This window comes from Nerophis lumbriciformis, linkage group LG09 (assembly GCF_033978685.3).
Source record: "Nerophis lumbriciformis linkage group LG09, RoL_Nlum_v2.1, whole genome shotgun sequence".
Classification (NCBI taxonomy): domain Eukaryota; kingdom Metazoa; phylum Chordata; class Actinopteri; order Syngnathiformes; family Syngnathidae; genus Nerophis; species Nerophis lumbriciformis.
The window spans coordinates 49,087,830-49,107,463 of record NC_084556.2 but is presented as its reverse complement, the minus strand read 5'-3'; the positions used below and the strand labels follow the sequence as shown (position 1 = coordinate 49,107,463).

General features: G+C 44.5%; 1 protein-coding gene across 2 annotated transcripts in view; it reads left to right on the top strand.

The window, feature by feature from the left end:
• Nucleotides 1-19,634, top strand: part of supt6h (SPT6 homolog, histone chaperone and transcription elongation factor) — a 68,676-nt gene that overhangs the window by 33,768 nt on the left and 15,274 nt on the right. For both annotated transcript variants that reach the window (XM_061962984.1, XM_061962983.1), the window contains exons 15-30: nucleotides 693-847; nucleotides 923-1,118; nucleotides 1,265-1,404; nucleotides 4,031-4,148; nucleotides 4,236-4,312; nucleotides 4,454-4,589; nucleotides 10,662-10,799; nucleotides 10,924-11,091; nucleotides 11,156-11,283; nucleotides 11,366-11,573; nucleotides 11,644-11,791; nucleotides 15,682-15,824; nucleotides 15,912-16,052; nucleotides 16,129-16,324; nucleotides 16,399-16,544; nucleotides 16,616-16,708. In XM_061962984.1, coding sequence (XP_061818968.1) covers nucleotides 693-847; nucleotides 923-1,118; nucleotides 1,265-1,404; nucleotides 4,031-4,148; nucleotides 4,236-4,312; nucleotides 4,454-4,589; nucleotides 10,662-10,799; nucleotides 10,924-11,091; nucleotides 11,156-11,283; nucleotides 11,366-11,573; nucleotides 11,644-11,791; nucleotides 15,682-15,824; nucleotides 15,912-16,052; nucleotides 16,129-16,324; nucleotides 16,399-16,544; nucleotides 16,616-16,708 — 2,331 coding nt within the window. The remainder of the gene's footprint in view (nucleotides 1-692; nucleotides 848-922; nucleotides 1,119-1,264; nucleotides 1,405-4,030; nucleotides 4,149-4,235; nucleotides 4,313-4,453; nucleotides 4,590-10,661; nucleotides 10,800-10,923; nucleotides 11,092-11,155; nucleotides 11,284-11,365; nucleotides 11,574-11,643; nucleotides 11,792-15,681; nucleotides 15,825-15,911; nucleotides 16,053-16,128; nucleotides 16,325-16,398; nucleotides 16,545-16,615; nucleotides 16,709-19,634) is intronic.

The following is a 19,634-nucleotide window of genomic DNA, read 5'->3' as shown; positions in this document are numbered from 1 at the left end:
TGCGCTTTCAAAATAAGAGTCTCCGAAAGCCAGCGCAAACAAGCTAGCAAGCTACGGAGTTTGCCGCCAATGTATTTCTTGTAAAGTGTATGAAAACGAATATGGAAGCTGGACAAATAAGATGCCAAAAACCAACCACTTTCATGTGGTATTAGACAGAAAGGAAGACTTTTTTTTCTCTTCCATTCGAAAATGTGGACGTTATCATCACTACTGTCTGATTCCAATCAATGCAAGTCATCACAATCAGGTAATACACCAACTTATATTCTTGTCTTCATGAAAGAAAGGAATCTATATGTGTTAAACATGCATGTATATTCATTAAAACACCTTTAACATGTAAAAAAAAAACGGCAAAATAAATAAATATAAATTATATACTGTATATATCAATGTATGTATATATATATATATATATATATATATATATATACATGATATGTGTGTGTATGTTACTCATTAGTTACTCAGTACTTGAGTAGTTTTTTCACAACATACTTTTTACTTTTACTCAAGTAAATATTTGGGTGACTACTCCTTACTTTTACTTGAGTATTAAATCTCTAAAGTAACAGTACTCTTACTTGAGTACAAATTCTGGCTACTCTACCCACCTCTGGTCCCTACTGGCAAACACCCCGATGCTCTGACAAGGATGTCTTGAAACTATGTTTGTTGGACTCCTGCAGGAAATAGACGAGGCCCACTTTGCCTACTCCTTCAAGTACCTGAAGAACAAGGCTGTCAAAGAGCTGAATGGAGATCAGTTCTTAAAGATGTATCTGGCTGAGGACGAGGGCCTGCTGTCCATCGACATCTGCATCGACCTCATTGGAGTCAAAGGGTGAGACAAATGTCCCTTCTGCTCTTTGGAATGATCCTCGGAATGGACGCTCAACCCTCTTCCGCCTTCTCTCAGGTACGCGGGGGACCAGACGTACTTTGACGAGATCAAGCAGTTCTACTACCGGGACGAGTTCAGCCACCAAGTGCAGGAGTGGAACAGGCAGCGCACGTTGGCCATCGAGAGAGCGCTCAACCAGTTCCTCTACCCTCAGATGGCCAAGGAGCTCAAGAGCAAACTCATCGCTGAGGCCAAAGAGAGCATCATACGGGTACCTTAAATTAACGCTCTGTGGCCATGAAAAAACAAGAACCACCTTGGGGCAACAATTTACAGGCTAACTATGTCTAATACAAACACGTTAAAATGTTTTGTCGTCTTGTGAACTCATAAAAACTGTTGTTGTGTTTCCGTCAGTCGTGCTGTCGGCGACTGTACAACTGGTTGAAGGTGGCTCCTTACAGACCAGACCAGCAGCTGGAGGAAGATGACGACCTGATGGATGAGAGTCAGGGCAAAGGCATTCGTGTGCTTGGCGTGGCGTTTGCACCTAGCAGGTAACACACACACACACAACCCAAAAAACAAGAAGTGGCCATAAAAAAAATAGTTTTGCTGTAGTTGGCAGTTGTCTACAAATGTAGCCTACAATTTCGAATTATTTTGTCAATTGAGAACCATTACAGGGATTAGGGATATAACCTTATCAAAATCCCACAGTACGACATCGTCACGGTGTTAAGGCCACGATACGATATTGTTGTCATACTTGCCAACCCTCCCGAATTTTCCGGGAGACTCCCGAAATTCAGCGCCTCTCCCGAAAACCTCCCGGGACAAATATTCTCCCGAAAATCTCCCGATTTTCAGGCAGAGCTGGAGGCCACGCCCCCTCCAGCTCCATGCGGACCTGAGTGAGGACAGCCTTTTATTCATGACGGGAGGACAACAGGGTGACAAGAACTAAATCATCCAGACTAGAGATAAATTGTATTATTATGTTTATCTTACCTAAAAATAAATATATTTATTAATTAAAAAAAAAAACTAAATACATGTTTACTATATTTTGCTAAAAACATCAACATGAATTGTATTTTTATTTGTATTTTTTCTGACTCCTTATTACATCCAGCCATAGAATTATATATTAAAATAAACATATTTGAAATGATTAATTTTAAATGATCATAATAATTCATTTAAAATGACCATATTTAATTATTAAAATAATTGCTTGTTTATCAACAACTTTAGCATTTTATTCATTACATTTTGAAGCTCTCAGAAGCCAAGTTATGTTATATTCCTTAAGATTTATTTATGCAAGTTTGAAGTATCAATTATCTAACACAGTTTTGTTATATATGTATATATGTATATGTATGTATATATATATATATATATATATATATATATATATATATATATATATATATATATATATGTATATGTGTATGTGTATGAAATACTTGACTTGGTGAATTCTAGCTGTCAATATACTCCTCCCCTCTTAACCACGCCCCCGCCCTCACTCAACCACGCCCCCCCCCCCCACACACACCTCCCGAAATCGGAGGTCTCAAGGTTGGCAAGTATGATTGTTGTGGTCTTGTCAAAATAAAAGCTCCCATATTGTAACATTTGTACAGGTGAAACTCAAAAAATAGAATATTGCGAAGTCCATTCATATCCGTAAATCAACTTCAAATGTGAAACTATTACGTGATGTAAACGAGAGATGTCCGATAATATCGGACGGCCGAAAAATGCTTTAAAATGTAATATCGGAAATTATCGGTATCGGCTTCAAAAAGTAAAATGTATGACTTTTTAAAACGCCGCTGTGTACACGGACATAGGGAGAAGTACAGAGCCCCATAAACCTTAAAGTCACTGCCTTTGCGTGCCGGCCCAATCACATAGTATCTACGGCTTTTCACACACACAGGTGAATACAAAGCATACTTGGTCAACAGCCATACAGGTCACACTGAGGGTGGCCGTATAAACAACTTTAACACTGTTACAAACATGCGCCACACTGTGAACCCACACCAAACAAGAATGACAAACACATTTCGGGAGAACATCCACACCGTAACACAACATAAACACAACAGAACAAATACCCAGAACCCCTTGCAGCACTAACTCTTCCGGGACGCTACAATATACACCCCCCCCCCCCCCCCCCCAACTGCAACTTATGTTAAGTAAGGCTCCACTCTTCTACAAATGCGCTAGCTTGATGCTAATATACAATGGTTTTGCTATTAACATGCTACTGATTAGCATTAGCAATTTTACATGCCGATTTAAACACTTCCAAATTTGGTAATGAAACTTCAACTAAGATGCATCTTACAATCAAACAGCTGGTGCGTAATAAGTACATTACTTACAGTATTAACACTTTTAGGGCACCACAAAAGACTAGATTAAGCAACGACTGAAATGACTTGCCAACACACCATGAAGTATATACAACTGGCATCTAACATCTTGGACTTGCAACCGCAACTTAATGTCAAACCTGCAAATGATACTCAGGAATGTGACAGCAGTAATCACAATGAGCTCATTTTTAAATGTTGTAATAAAAAATTACATTATATTATCAAAAACAGTTAATATTTATTAACACACAAAAATACTGAAAATTGATACCGTTGACTACCGGTATTGGGAATCGGTACCGTATCGGTTCAAATGTGAATGGTACCCATCCCTAGCGCCACCCCAATTTTACATAGCGATTTCAACACCTCCAAATTTGGTCATGAAAACTTCAGCTAAGATGCATGTTACAATCAAACAGTAATAAGTATTTTACTTACAGTATTAACACTTTTAGGGCACCACAAAAGACTAGATTAAGCAACGACTGAAATGACTCGCCAACACACCATAAAGTATATACAACCGCAATTAAATGTCAAACCTGCAAATGATATTCAGGAATGTGACAGCAGTAATCATAATGAGCTCATTTTTAAATGTTGCAATAAAGAATTATATTGCATTATCAAAAACATTTTATATTTATTAACGAAACAAAAATACCAAAAATTGATACCGTCGAGTACCGGTGTTGGAAATCGGTACCGTATCGGTTCAAATGTGAATGGTACCCATCCCTAGCGCCACCCCCAAAGCTGTACATGTTTTTCCGCATGGCAGAGACACACCCGTCTTCTGTGCGCTGATCAACGGCGAAGGCGAGGTGGTGGACTTCCTGCGCTTGCCCTACTTCTTGAAGAGGAGGAACGCCTTCAGGGAAGACGAGCGCGAGAGGAAGGTGTGACAGGCGGAGCAAGTGGACAGGGCGTCACGCAGGGCAAGGGATTTTTGAGAGGATTCACTCACTCATTTGTGTCGTTCTTAGGCCAATGACCTCGAAGATCTCAAGACGTTTTTGTCCCGCAAGAAACCTCACGTGGTCGCCGTAGCGGGGGAAAGCAGGTGAGACTGTGTCTTGGTATCATCGGACTGCACTTTCAAACATGTCGTAATTACACGGTTAAAAATGTTGCTTTAGCGTGCACCTGAACACCTTAGTGTGTGTGTGTGTGTGTGTGTGTGTGTGTGTGTGTGTGTGTGCAGAGATGCCCAGATGATCATGGAGGACATCAAGAGAACTATTGCTGAGCTGGAGCAGGAGTCCTCCTTGCCCACTGTTGGTGTGGAACTGGTGGACAATGAGCTGGCCACGCTCTACATGAACAGCAAGAAGTCGGAGGTGCGTTCCTGACATGGCGTCACGCAACCAAACTGAGTCCAATATAGGGCTGGGCGATACGGCCTTTTAATAATATCTCAATATTTTTAGGTCATGTCACGATACACGATATATATCTGGATATTTTGCCTTAGCCTTGAATTAACACTTGATGTAGGGATGGGCGATATATCGATATACTCGATATATCGCGGGTTTGTCTCTGTGCGACATTGAAAATGACTATATCATACCTGCCAACTACTCCGGTTTACCCGTAATTAGTACGGTTTTCATCAACCTATTCCGGGTTACGGTTGCAGTGATAAAAAATACGGTTTTTCATTAATTAAAAAAAAAGGGTGAAAACTACGCGAATTGCACCTTGTGCAGACAAGATTTTTCGATCGGACACGGAGGAATTAGCGATGTAAAAGACCACGTTGGGACAAAAAAACACAAGTCTAATGCCGTTGCTAGCGATACAAGTGGAAAACTTTCAACGTTTTTCGTCGCCCAAACAGATTCTTTGGATGTGATAAGTGCCGAAGTTTTATTTACGGAGGCAATAATTGAGCATGGACCTCCAATCGCACTGGCTGATCACATGGGACAGTTAAATGTTTGTAATGCAACCTTTAAAAATCATTACGCGGTGATCGCGGTCCCAAAAATAAACTTTTCTTGCATGATAATGTCCAGAAAAACTCACTTTATATTACTATAGAGTCCTTTTAACGAATGAGTTTGATGGTTTATCACAAACCTTAAATGAAAGAAGTCCTTTGTTCTCCTGCACCATGCATGCGCTTTGGCCTTGCTTCGTGTTTGGTGCGCAATCCTGTCGGCTGTATTTCACAGCACGTCTTTGACAACTTGAAGTGGCATAAAACATTTAAAACAAAGGGGTTATAGGAACAATCACTTTCAGTGTTTTATGCCACTTCAAGTTGTCAAAGACGGTATGCTGGTGCCCGACTGCCACAAGTGGAACAAACATTTGAAACAAAGGGGTTATAGGAACAATCACTTTCAGTGTTTTATGCCACTTCAAGTAAACTTATCATAAAGTTACCATATCATTTTTGCAGTATGATCAATCTGATAGAATACATTTGGATTTTAGCCACAAAAAGGTAATGACACCAATGTTATCTATTGGAATTGTTTAGTACTGTTATACTGTTAAAAGTGTTTATACTATTTATGCTTTCAAGTCCAAGTTGAAGAAATCTTGTTAAATGTTGACAGCATAACTACCAAAATACAGAAGTATGTCCTTAATATTTTTGCAGTGCTATTTCTGTTGAAAAGTTCAAATGATTACATTAGAGATGTGATGTGCCACTTTTCAAGTGTCTGATGGCTTCAATTAATTTTCATTAATTTTTCATATTTTGAATTCTTTTGAAAGGCTTACAAAAAAACTACATTTGAATTGTAATTCCATGCTATTGACAGGACTATTAATTTTAATGAAGTTAGCTTACCATGTTTACAGTATGATAATTGTGATAGAAATGTGAATTTTAGGCACAGAATATTTTTTACAATTGAACAAGGCAGTAGATTATACAAGCTTGGACAGAAAGTTAATAATGACACCAATTTTTTTTTTAATGGAATTGTTTAGTAATGTTTTACCATTTGTTTACTGTAAAAAGTGTTTATACTGTTTATACTTTCAATTAACAAATTGAAGTCTTGTGAAAGGTTGACAGGATAACTGGCATTAACTGTCAAAATAATTTCAAACTATTGAAGTTAGTTTACAGAATAAACATGTCAATCAACCCATATGATTTTTGCTGTAATATTTTTGTTTTTAAAAGTCACTGTGACTGATAGAAAAGTGATGGTTTTAGCAACATTTTAACCTGTCTGAATGCTAATAATCATTTTGCGTCGGGGGGCGAAGCCCTGAACCCTCCACCAGGACTTTGTCCTGGACCTACCGGGGCCTGCGGCCCTTGGACCCTGGCTACTAGGTTTTTCTGATTTCAAAAGTTGGCAGGTATGCTATATGGTAGGGCTGGGCGATATATCGCGGGTTTGTCTCTGTGCGATATACAAAATGATTATATCGTGATATCAAGTATACGTTCTCACACAGTTGCTTTTAGCAGCGGGCATTACACTTCAGGCTCTACTCGCTCTTTCCTGTCTCTCCTTCTCACAGACAGCAAGCGCACCTTCTTACATACGTCACGTCATACGTCACATACGTGTACGCCCTCCTTGAGCAGAGAGGTAGCAGCATGGCTAACGTTAGTTGTGATGCTAGCGGTAATACGAGCGAAAGAAGGTGCGAATCTGGTAACAAATGAAGGAATAATTCATTCCCAAGAAAAACAGCAGGGGGTCCATCGTCTGGCGGTGGCTTGGCTTCAAGTGGGACGATGTCGAACAGACAACCGTATATTGTCAAGTGTGGGGCGAAAGCGTTGCTATAAAAAGTAGCAGTAGCCTACTGCTAATATGTAGCATCATTTGAAAAGTCCCCTGCTAGTGAATGAAGAGTGCTCACTCCAATCCAATCCACTTTATTTAATTGCGCATTTAAACAACAAACATGTTTCCAAAGTGCTGCACAACAATATTAAAAACAATATTTACGTACTCCGCACGTCAACATCTCCGTTTGGTGCCACACGCCCACACCATCAAAATGCCGAGGCAAACATTTCCAGATCAACACCGTATGAAAAAAATAGTGATTTTTTTTTTAGTTGTGAATTCCTTCTCTGCATGAAAGTTTAAAACGAGCATATTTTAATGCAGTATGAAGAAGAATGTTTTAATGTAGACACATAGAATCATCATACTGCTGTGATTATATGCATCAAGTGTTCATTCAAGGCTAAGGCAAAATATCGAGATATATATCGTGTATCGCGATATGGCCTTAAAATATCGCGATATTTAAAAAAGGCCATATTGCCCAGCCCTACTATATGGTGATATTCGAGTAAATGTTCTCACGCAGTTGCTTTTAGCTGCGGGGCATTAAACTGCATGTATTTCTCACTCTTTCCTGTCTCTCCTTCTCACAGAGACATTAAAACAAGCGCACCTTCTCACATACGTCACATACTGTCACGTGAGCAACGTCACATGCTCCCGCGGAGCAGAGGTAGCGACATGGTAACGTTAGCTGTGATGCTAACAGCTAACGGTGTGGTTTGAGTGGTAATGCGAGAGAAAGAAGGTGCGAATCTGGTAACAAATGGAGGAATAATTAATTCCCAAGAAAAACAGCGCGGGGTCCATCGTCTGACGGTGGTTTGGCTTCAAGCGGGACTCCGTTCGGTGCCACACCAACTAAATGCCGAAGCAACTATTTCCACATCAACACCGTAGGACATATACTATTTGATATGCAGCTCATTTTTATGTGACACTTATTGAAATATCTTGTGTGTCATCATGTTTTAAACTATTGTAGTGGCGTTCTGTACAAAAAGTGCACTTTAATTTAGTGTTGTTTTGATAAGTCATATTAGTGACGCCATGCACAAAAGTGCACTAATAACTTGTTTGAAAATGTCTCTGACAATCTTGCACTTTCTGTTTTGGAAATGACATGAATGTTTGTGCCACTGCTTAATAACTGTTTAATAAATACAGTTGACTTAGTTGTGATTTCCCTCTCTGCATGAAAGTTTAAAATGAGCATATATTAATGCAGTATAAACAAGAATGTTTTAATGTAGACACATAGAATCATCATACTGCTGTGATTATATGCATCAAGTGTTCATTCAAGGCTAAGGCAAAATATAGAGATATATATTGAGAATCGCGATATTGCCTAAAAATATCGAGATATTAAAAAAAGGCCATATCGCCCAGCCCTAACTTGATGCATATTATCACAGCAGTATGATGATTCTATGTGTCTACATTAAAACATTCTTGTTCATACTGCATTAATATATGCTCATTTTAAACTTTCATGCAGAGAAGGAAATCAAAACTAAGTCAATTGACCAAAACTGTATTTATTAAACAGTTGTTAAGCAGTGGCACAAACATTCATGTCATCTCAAAACAGAAAGTGCAAGATTGTCAGAGACATTTTAAAACAAGCTATGAGTGCACTTTTGTGCATGATGTCACACAAGATATTTCAATAACTGTCAAATAAAAATGAGCTGCATAATAGGAAATCAAATAGTGTATGTCCTTCGCTATGTGGTAGGTTCCTGCGGACGTTATCTCCTTCTGTTGTTGATTTTTTTTTTCATACGGTGTCATACTTGCCAACCTTGAGACCTCCGATTTCGGGAGGTGGGGGGCGGGGGGCGCGGTCGGTGGTGGGGCGGGGGGTGTGGTTAAGATATATATATATATATAAGAAATACTTGACTTTCAATGAATTCTAGCTATATATATATATATATATTATTACATTATGTATATATGTATATATATATATGTAATAATAATAAAATGAAAAAAAAAAAAAATATATATATATATATATATACATATAAATAAATAAAAGAAATACTTGAATTTCAGTGTTCATTTATTTACACACACATAACACTCATCTACTCATTGTTGAGTTAAGGGTTGAATTGTCCATCCTTGTTCTATTCTCTGTCACTATTTCAGAACACACACATTATACAAATATACATTATAAAATCAAGAAGAAAACAGGAGCTCTAATTCGGGAGTCTGAATTAGGATCAGAAGTTCCTATATAAACATTGCGCACTCACGTTGCCTTTTTGTATTGATTACTGCAGCTGTGCACTGGATTCATTCACAAATACAAACTACAACTCACAAACACTTTAGAGTTAGGCTCCACCATCAGAATGTGTACTTAAACTTATAAAGATCACATGGATATTATTCAGTGAGTTGATTCACCAAAACTAACCTGTTATACAGGAGGAAAAAGCACACAGGACGTTTCAATTGTTCACAGACTGGTCGCGCTCATCAGAATGACAAGACACTTCCGGTCTGCAGGTGATAGCATTCAATTGGGAAGAAACGCCCTACTGACCAATGTGAATACTGATAAATGTGTAATGACAGCTCCAAAAACGAATTCAAACCACAAAATAAAATAAATAAATCAACACAAAAATGTGACACATTATGGGTGGGTCACATATGCATGTACAGTAGATGGCAGTATTGTCCTGTTTAAAAGTGTCACAACATCGCTGTTTACGGCAGACAAACTGCTTTACGGTAGACGAATACTTGACTGCTGTTGTTGTGTGTTGTTACCACGCTGGGAGGACGTTAATGAAACTGCCTAACAATAAACCCACATAAGAAACCAAGAACTCGCCCTCCATCATTAGCTGTTTATGTTGTGGGAAAGCGGACGTGTGAACAGGCTGTCAACACGTCACTCAGGTCCGCATGGAGCTGGAGGGGGCGTGGCCTCCAGCTCCGCTTGAATTTCGGGAGATTTTCGGGAGAAAATTTGTCCCGGGAGGTTTTCGGGAGAGGCGCTGAATTTCGGGAGTCTTGGGAGGGTTGGCAAGTATGTACGGTGTTGATCTGGAAATAGTTACTTAAGCATTTTGTTGGTGTGGCACCAGCCGGAGATGTTGACATGCAGAGTTTCAAACACTCTTCATTCTCTAGCTTGTGACTTTTCAAATGATGCTAAATTAGCAGTGGTGCTACTTTTTGTAGCAACGCTTTTGCCGCATAAAAGTTCAACATATTCCCGCTTGAAGCCAAACCACCGCCAGACGATGGATCCCGTGCTGTTTTTCATGGGAATTAATTCTTCCTCCATTTGTTACCAGATTCGCACCTTCTCTCTCTCGTATTACCACTCGCACCGCACCTTTAGCATCACAGCTAGCGTTACCGTGTCGCTACCTGTCTGCTCCGCGGGAGCGTGTGACTTTGCACACGTGACGTATGTGAGAAGGTGCGCTTGTTTTAAGTCTCTGTGAGAAGGAGAGACAAGAAAGAGTGGGAAACGCATGTAGTGTAATGCCCGCAACTAAAAGCAAACCCGCGATATATCGAGTATATCGATATACGCCCAGCCCTAGTCCAATATGGGTGAACCGGTCTTTCCTGATGAGCTGCCGTCTCTCTGCACAGACTGATTACAGGGACTACCCACCCTTGCTGCGGCAAGCGGTGTCCATCGCCAGGAAGATCCAAGATCCTCTGGTGGAGTACGCTCAGGTCTGCAGCTCAGACGACGACATCATCTGCCTCAAACTGCACCCACTGCAGGTGAGACATTGAGGGCGCGTAGACCAGGTTTTGGTTGCGGTACAAAAAGGTGTGGTCCAGTTTTGTGTCCGCAAGGTCCAACAAGACCCAGACCGCAAGAGTCGAATGTCTGCTTTCTTGTCAGGAACACGTGGTGAAGGAGGATCTACTCTCCGCTCTTTACTGTGAATTCATCAATCGGGTCAACGAGGTGGGTGTGGATGTGAACCGAGCCATCGCCCACCCCCACACCCAGAGTCTGGTCCAGTATGTTTGTGGCCTGGGACCGAGGAAGGGCTCGCACCTGCTCAAGGTCGGTGTCCGTGTGTTGGTGATGTCCCATGGTGCTCTCAAGCCTAACAGGTTGTCTCCTCCAGATTCTGAAGCAGAACAACACCCGTCTGGAGAACAGAACGCAGCTGGTCACCATGTGCCACATGGGCCCCAAAGTGTTCATCAACTGTGCTGGTTTCATCAAGATTGACACGGCGTCGCTTGGAGACAGGTCTGCATGTCCTCTTGGCTCCCTTGGGATGTTTGCGTCACTCGGCCGGTTCTCACCGCCATCGTTGATGCTTTCACTCCAGCACCGACTCCTACATTGAGGTTCTGGACGGCTCTCGCGTGCACCCCGAGACGTACGACTGGGCTCGCAAGATGGCCGTGGACGCGCTGGAGTACGACGAGTCCGCCGAGGACGCCAACCCGTCTGGCGCCCTGGAGGAGATCTTGGAGAACCCCGAGCGCCTCAAAGATCTGGACCTGGACGCCTTCGCGGAGGAGCTGGAGAGACAGGTCAGCGGGATGTTCTCATCCTGGCCCAGAGGCATTGTGGGTCGCACCCTCACAGTTGTCTTGTCTATAGGGCTACGGCAACAAGGGCATCACACTCTATGACATCAGAGCTGAGCTGAGCTGCAGGTACAAAGACCTGCGAGTCCCCTACAGGGTCCCCAACACTGAGGAGGTCTTCAACCTGCTCACCAAAGAGACTCCAGAGACCTTCTATATCGGTAAGATGCCTCACAGTCATATTAGGATCTGTACCTGCGGTCAAAGTGTCAAATAGATGCTTTGGCTTTCTGATGTCACTTTGTCTCATGTGAAGTCATGTGATGTCAGGTGGCCCCATGTGATGGCATGTGCCCTTGCATGATGGGACATGTTGTCATGTGGCATCATGTGACGTCCGGTATTGTCATCACGTGTCATGTGATGTCCCGCGGTGTCGTATGAAGTCCCGTAATGTTATATGGCATCACGTAATGTCAGGTGACGTCACGTAATGTAATTTGATGTCATGTAATGTCACGTAATGTCATTTGAGGTCTGGTGATGTGACATCACGTAACCTAACATGACGTCACATAATGTCGCAATGCTTCACCTAATGTCACATGATGTCGCCTGACTTCATGTGGTCTGACGTGATGTGACAGGTTGTCATGTGATGTCACGTAATGTCATCAAATGACACCAGGTGGTATCACATGAGTCGCGTAATATCGTATGACACCCAAGTGTGTGTGGTTTGACGTGATGTGACATGTCGTCACGTGATGTCATGTGACGTCACCTAATGTCATCATATGACACCATGTGGTGTCATTACATGACACCAAGTGGTGTCATCATATGACACCATGTGGTGTCATCATATGACACCATGTGGCGTCATCATATGACACCATGTGGCGTCATCATATGACACCATGTGGCGTCATCATATGACACCATGTGGCGTCGTCATATGACACCAGGTGGCGTCGTCATATGACACCAGGTGGCGTCGTCATATGACACCAGGTGGCGTCGTCATATGACACCAGGTGGCGTCGTCATATGACACCATGTGGCGTCGTCATATGACACCATGTGGCATCGTCATATGACACCGTGTGGCGTCGTCATATGACACCGTGCGGCGTCGTCATATGACACCAGGCGGCGGCGTCATATGACACCAGGATGCGTCATCATATGACACCAGGATGCGTCATCATGTGACACCAGGATGCGTCATCATATGACACCAGGTGGCGTCGTCATATGACACCAGGTGGCGTCGTCATATGACACCAGGTGGCGTCGTCATATGACACCAGGTGGCGTCGTCATATGACACCAGGTGGCGGCGTCATATGACACCAGGTGGCGTCGTCATATGACACCAGGCGGCGTCGTCATATGACACCAGGCGGCGTCATCATATGACACCAGGCGGCGTCGTCATATGACACCAGGTGGCGTCATCATATGACACCAGGTGGCGTCGTCATATGACACCAGGTGGCGTCGTCATATGACACCAGGTGGCGTCGTCATATGACACCAGGTGGCGTCGGCATATGACACCAGGTGGCGTCGTCATATGACACCAGGTGGCGTCGTCATATGACACCAGGTGGCGTCGTCATATGACACCAGGTGGCGTCGTCATATGACACCAGGCGGCGTCGTCATATGACACCAGGCGGCGTCATCATATGACACCAGGCGGCGTCGTCATATGACACCAGGCGGCGTCATCATATGACACCAGGTGGCGTCGTCATATGACACCAGGTGGCGTCGTCATATGACACCAGGCGGCGTCGTCATATGACACCAGGCGGCGTCATCATATGACACCAGGCGGCGTCGTCATATGACACCAGGCGGCGTCATCATATGACACCAGGTGGCGTCGTCATATGACACCAGGTGGCGTCGTCATATGACACCAGGTGGCGTCGTCATATGACACCAGGTGGCGTCGTCATATGACACCAGGTGGCGTCGTCATATGACACCAGGTGGCGTCGTCATATGACACCAGGTGGCGTCGTCATATGACACCAGGCGGCGTCGTCATATGACACCAGGTGGCGTCGTCATATGACACCAGGCGGCGTCGTCATATGACACCAGGCGGCGTCATCATATGACACCAGGCGGCGTCGTCATATGACACCAGGTGGCGTCATCATATGACACCAGGTGGCGTCGTCATATGACACCAGGCGGCGTCGTCATATGACACCAGGTGGCGTCGTCATATGACACCAGGTGGCGTCGTCATATGACGCCATGTGGCGTCGTCATATGACGCCAAGTGGCGTCGTCATATGACGCCAAGTGGCGTCGTCATATGACACCAGGTGGCGTCGTCATATGACACCAGGTGGCGTCGTCATATGACACCAGGTGGCGTCGTCATATGACACCAGGTGGCGTCGTCATATGACGCCAGGTGGCGTCGTCATATGACGCCAGGTGGCGTCGTCATATGACACCAGGTGGCGTCGTCATATGACACCAGGTGGCGTCGTCATATGACACCACGTAATGTCATCATATGACACCAGGTGGCGTCATCATATGACACCAGGTGGCGTCGTCATATGACACCAGGTGGCGTCGTCATATGACACCAGGTGGCGTCGTCATATGACACCAGGTGGCGTCGTCATATGACACCAGGTGGCGTCGTCATATGACACCAGGTGGCGTCATCATATGACACCACGTAATGTCATCATATGACACCAGGTGGCGTCATCATATGACACCAGGTGGCGTCGTCATATGACACCAGGTGGCGTCGTCATATGACACCAGGTGGCGTCGTCATATGACACCAGGTGGCGTCATCATATGACACCACGTAATGTCATCATATGACACCAGGTGGCGTCATCATATGACACCAGGTGGCGTCGTCATATGACACCAGGTGGCGTCGTCATATGACACCAGGTGGCGTCATCATATGACACCATGTAATGTCATCATATGACACCAGGTGGCGTCGTCATATGACACCAGGTGGCGTCGTCATATGACACCAGGTGGCGTCGTCATATGACACCAGGTGGCGTCGTCATATGACACCAGGTGGCGTCGTCATATGACACCAGGTGGCGTCGTCATATGACACCAGGTGGCGTCGTCATATGACACCAGGTGGCGTCATCATATGACACCACGTAATGTCATCATATGACACCAGGTGGCGTCATCATACGACACCAGGTGGCGTCGTCATATGACACCAGGTGGCGTCGTCATATGACACCAGGTGGCGTCATCATATGACACCACGTAATGTCATCATATGACACCAGGTGGCGTCATCATATGACACCAGGTGGCGTTGTCATATGACACCAGGTGGCGTCGTCATATGACACCAGGTGGCGTCGTCATATGACACCAGGTGGCGTCGTCATATGACGCCATGTGGCGTCATCATATGACACCATGTGGCATCGTCATATGACACCATGTGGCGGCGTCATATGACACCATGTGGCGGCGTCATATGACACCAGGTGGCGTCGTCATATGACACCAGGTGGCGTCGTCATATGACACCAGGTGGCGTCGTCCTATGATGACACCAGGTGGCGTCGTCATATGACACCATGTGGCGTCGTCATATGACACCATGTGGCGTCGTCATATGACACCAGGTGGCGTCGTCATATGACACCAGGTGGCGTCGTCCTATGATGACACCAGTTGGCGTCGTCATATGACACCAGGTGGCGTCGTCATATGATGACACCAGTTGGCGTCGTCATATGACACCAGGTGGCGTCATCATGACACCAGGTGGCGGCATCATATGACACGAGGTGGCGTCATCATATGACACCACGTAATGTCATCAAATGACACCACGTAATGTCATCATATGACACCAAGTGGCGTCACGTGACATTAAATGACATCACGTGGCCTCACATGATGTCACATATGGCATCATGTGATGTCACGTGACATCACCTGATCTCATGTGACATCATGGAATGTCATCATTCTACATGGTGTCAAATGACGTCAGACGATGTCGCGTAATGTTACATGACGTCGCGTATTGTCATGTGACGTCATGTTTTTTCCCTCCTTCCACGTCCAGGCAAGCTGATAACCAGCGTGGTGACCGGCATCGCTCACCGCCGCCCCCAGGGGGAGAGCTACGACCAGGCCATCCGTAACGACACTACGGGCCTGTGGCAATGTCCCTTCTGCCAGCAGGACAATTTCCCCGAGCTCAGCGAGGTACCAGGCGGCCTCTCTCCCGCGTCTCACCTGTCTTTATGACATCACCAGCGGTCTGACGTCTCCTCCCATCTTTGCCACCTACAGGTGTGGAACCACTTTGACAGCGGCTCCTGTCCCGGCCAGGCCATCGGCGTGCGGAGTAGGTTGGACAACGGCGTGCAGGGTTTCATTCCCACCAAGTTCCTGAGTGACAAAGTGGTGAAACATCCTGAGGAGAGGGTGAAGGTGAGGTGTTGTCCTCTTTGCTGTCTGCCTGCTTTGCCGCTCCTCCCGCTCGGCTTCACCGCGTCTCCTCCCTCAGGTGGGCATGACGGTTCACTGCCGCATCATGAAGATCGACATCGAGAAGTTCAGCGTGGACCTCACGTGTCGCACCTCGGACCTGTCGGACAAGGCCAACGAGTGGAAACTGCCCAAAGACACCTACTACGACTTTGACGCCGAGTCCGAAGACCACAAACAGGAGGAGGAGCTGAAGAAGAAGCAGCAGCGGACACGTCAGTCCCGCAAAGACGCCTCCTTTTTTTACTTTTTATTTTTGCTGACGCGGCTCTGTGCCTTCTCTCTGCAGCGTACATCAAGCGTGTCATCGCCCACCCCAACTTCCACAACATCAGCTTCAACCAGGCTGAGAAGATGATGGAGACCTTGGACCAGGGGGACCTGATCATCAGACCCAGCAGCAAGGGAGAGAATCACCTCACCGTCACGTGGAAGGTAAGAAGGACGCCCGCTGGTGGTCTCAAAAGCTGTGTTTGACACTTTCCATGGCGTGTGATGTCTGCCAGGTGGCTGATGGCATCTACCAGCACGTGGATGTGAGAGAAGAAGGCAAAGAGAACGCCTTCAGCTTGGGACACACGCTGTGGATCAGCAATGAGGTACGCTGCTCGCTTTCATGATTCCATCATTTACTGAATGTTTTGGAAGTATTACTGTAGCAAAATTATTTGCAAACATGTATCTCAATCTGTTTGTGTGTAATCCAATTCACGGTGTGTGTACTAATGTGTGTCAGTATACCACTCTGTGTGTAATCAGATGTGTGTGTGTGTGTGTGTGTGTGTGTGTGTGTGTGTGTGTGTGTTTTGTTTGTCTGTATTATGATTTGTCTGTGTGTAAAAAATAACTGTCTGTCCGTATTTCGATCAGCGTGTGTATTTAGACGTGTGAAGCAGGAACTCCCTATAGCTGCCTTTCTACATGTGACTTTGCCACACTTCTACCGTGTACAAGTTGTCTGTACAGCGATTTGAACGTGTAAAAAGAGTTGTCTCCCTTGTCTTTCCTTATACTCACCACTAGTCTGCAATTTGCAGCCACTCACCCTCGTATTGCTGTTGAAGCCAAGAACAATGGGCCCCATTCAACAACCGTTCTTAAGAACACATTTTGTTCTTAGGCCCGCTTACGTAGTTTTTAAGGAGATTTTTGTATTCCAGTACTCCACAGCACTTTTAGGGTGGCCTATTTGTCCTTAAGTGTGACAAGTTCCCTTACTTCTATTGTCTAATGGTAAATTAAGATCAAAGATAGATAGATAGATAGATATAGATACATAGATAGATAGCTATAGATATATATAGAGATAGATAGACAGACAGACAGACATATAGCAAAATGAGCAATATATAGACATTTCAAAATACTATGTGCGTGCACGCGCCCTAGGGATGTCCCGATCCAGGTTTTTGCACTTCGGATCCGATACCGATATTGTTTTTGCACTTCCGATCCGATACCGACCGATACCGATACTGGCCTATCCGAGCATGTATTAAAGTTTAAAGTTATTTAGCCTACTTAGTTGTCAGAATCATGTTGAAAAGGGTTTTAGTACTCTTGATAACAACTAGCCATCTGAATTAGGGGAGTTTGAATAATACACAATGGTTGGTAACAAGAAACTGACCTGTTTATTCAAAGATAAACACAAAATAGACAAAATTATACATGACAAACAGAAATGGCATCATTGAACTAGGGCTGGGCGATATGGCCTTTTTTTAATATTGCGATATTTTAAGGTCATATTGCGATACACGATATATATCTCGATATTTTGCCTTAGCCTTGAATGAACACTTGATGCATATAATCACAGCAGTATGATGATTCTATGTGTTTTGATTGATTGATTGAGACTTTTATTAGTAGGTTGCACAGTGAAGTACATATTCCGTACAATTGACCACTAAATGGTAACACCCAAATAAGTTTTTCAACTTGTTTAAGTCGGGGTCCACTTAAATTGATTCATGATACAGATATATACTATCATCATAATACAGTCATCACACAAGATAATCACATTGAATTATTTACATTATTTATAATCCAGGGTGTGGAGGGGGGCACCGGATGTAAGTGTCAAAAAGACAGCCAAAAGAGTTTGATATGAGAATAAATCTAAATTTAAAATATAGGGTAGAAATGCACCCATTTGCAGGAAATGTAGTCTTGATTTTCAAAATTTTCTTTCAAGGCTTGCATGTCTACATTAAAACATTCTTCTTCATACTGCATTAATATATGCTACTTTTAAACTTTCATGCAGAGAAGGAAATCACAACTAAAAAAATCACTAATTTTTTCATACGGTGTTGATGTGGAAATGTTTGCCTCGGCATTTTGATGGTGTGGACGTGTGGCACCGAATGGAGATAAGCGTCTCGACAGACGTCACAATATTTGAACAATGATGACGAAAACTGTTTTCTCTGTCGTGTCCGTGTGTCGAAAATTGTTATGCGTTTATTTTTTTATTAGATTTTGTGCGTGGCATATAATTGCTATGCGCAGAGGACACTTGAGCAGTGCGTAATTGCACATGCGCGCACCTTAGAGGGAACGTTGGTCACACGGCTGCGCTAGCATCACAGCTAACGTTAGCCATGCTGCTACCTCTCTGCTGGGAGAGGGCGTATACGTATGTGACGTATGACGTGACAGTATGTGACGTGTGTAAGAAGGTGCGCTTGCTGTCTGTGAGAGGGAGACACAGGAAAGAGTGAGAAGAGCCTGTCGTGTAATGCCAGCAGCTAAAAGCAACTGCGTGAGAATCCACAGACCTGTGGCTGTGTTGAAGGTGTGCTGGAAAATGCGGAACGGAAATTAGGGAGCAGCAGAAAAGTGGAATGTATTATTTAAATCGGTGCGTTGGAAAACACGGACCGGAGTTTTTTTTTTAAACTGAATCTGGATCGGCATTTTCCCATGCCTTGCCGATACGCATTTTTTGGCAAATATCGGCGGCCGATCCGATCCAAATTTTGGATCGGGGCATCCCTAACGCGCGCACACACACACACAATCATCAATTACCGGAGTGTTGATTTAGTGATTCTCTTTAAAAGACCAACAGGCCTCTCACACCCTGTTGCAACTCCATCCATCCATCTTCTTCCGCTTATCCGAGGCCGGGTCGCGGGGGCAGCAGCCTAAGCAGGGAAGCCCAGACTTCCCTCTCCCCAGCCACTTCGTCCAGCTCTTCCTGTGGGACCCCGAGGCGTTCCCAGGCCAGCCGGGAGACATAGTCTTCCCAACGTGTCCTGGGTCTTCCCCGCGGCCTCCTACCAGTCGGACGTGCCCTAAACACCTCCCTAGGGAGGCGTTCGGGTGGCATCCTGACCAGATGCCCGAACCACCTCATCTGGCTCCTCTCGATGTGGAGGAGCAGCGGCTTTACTTTGAGCTCCCCCCGGATGACAGAGCTTCTCACCCTATCTCTAAGGGAGAGCCCCGCCACCCGGCGGAGGAAACTCATTTCGGCCGCTTGTACCCGTGATCTTGTCCTTTCGGTCATAA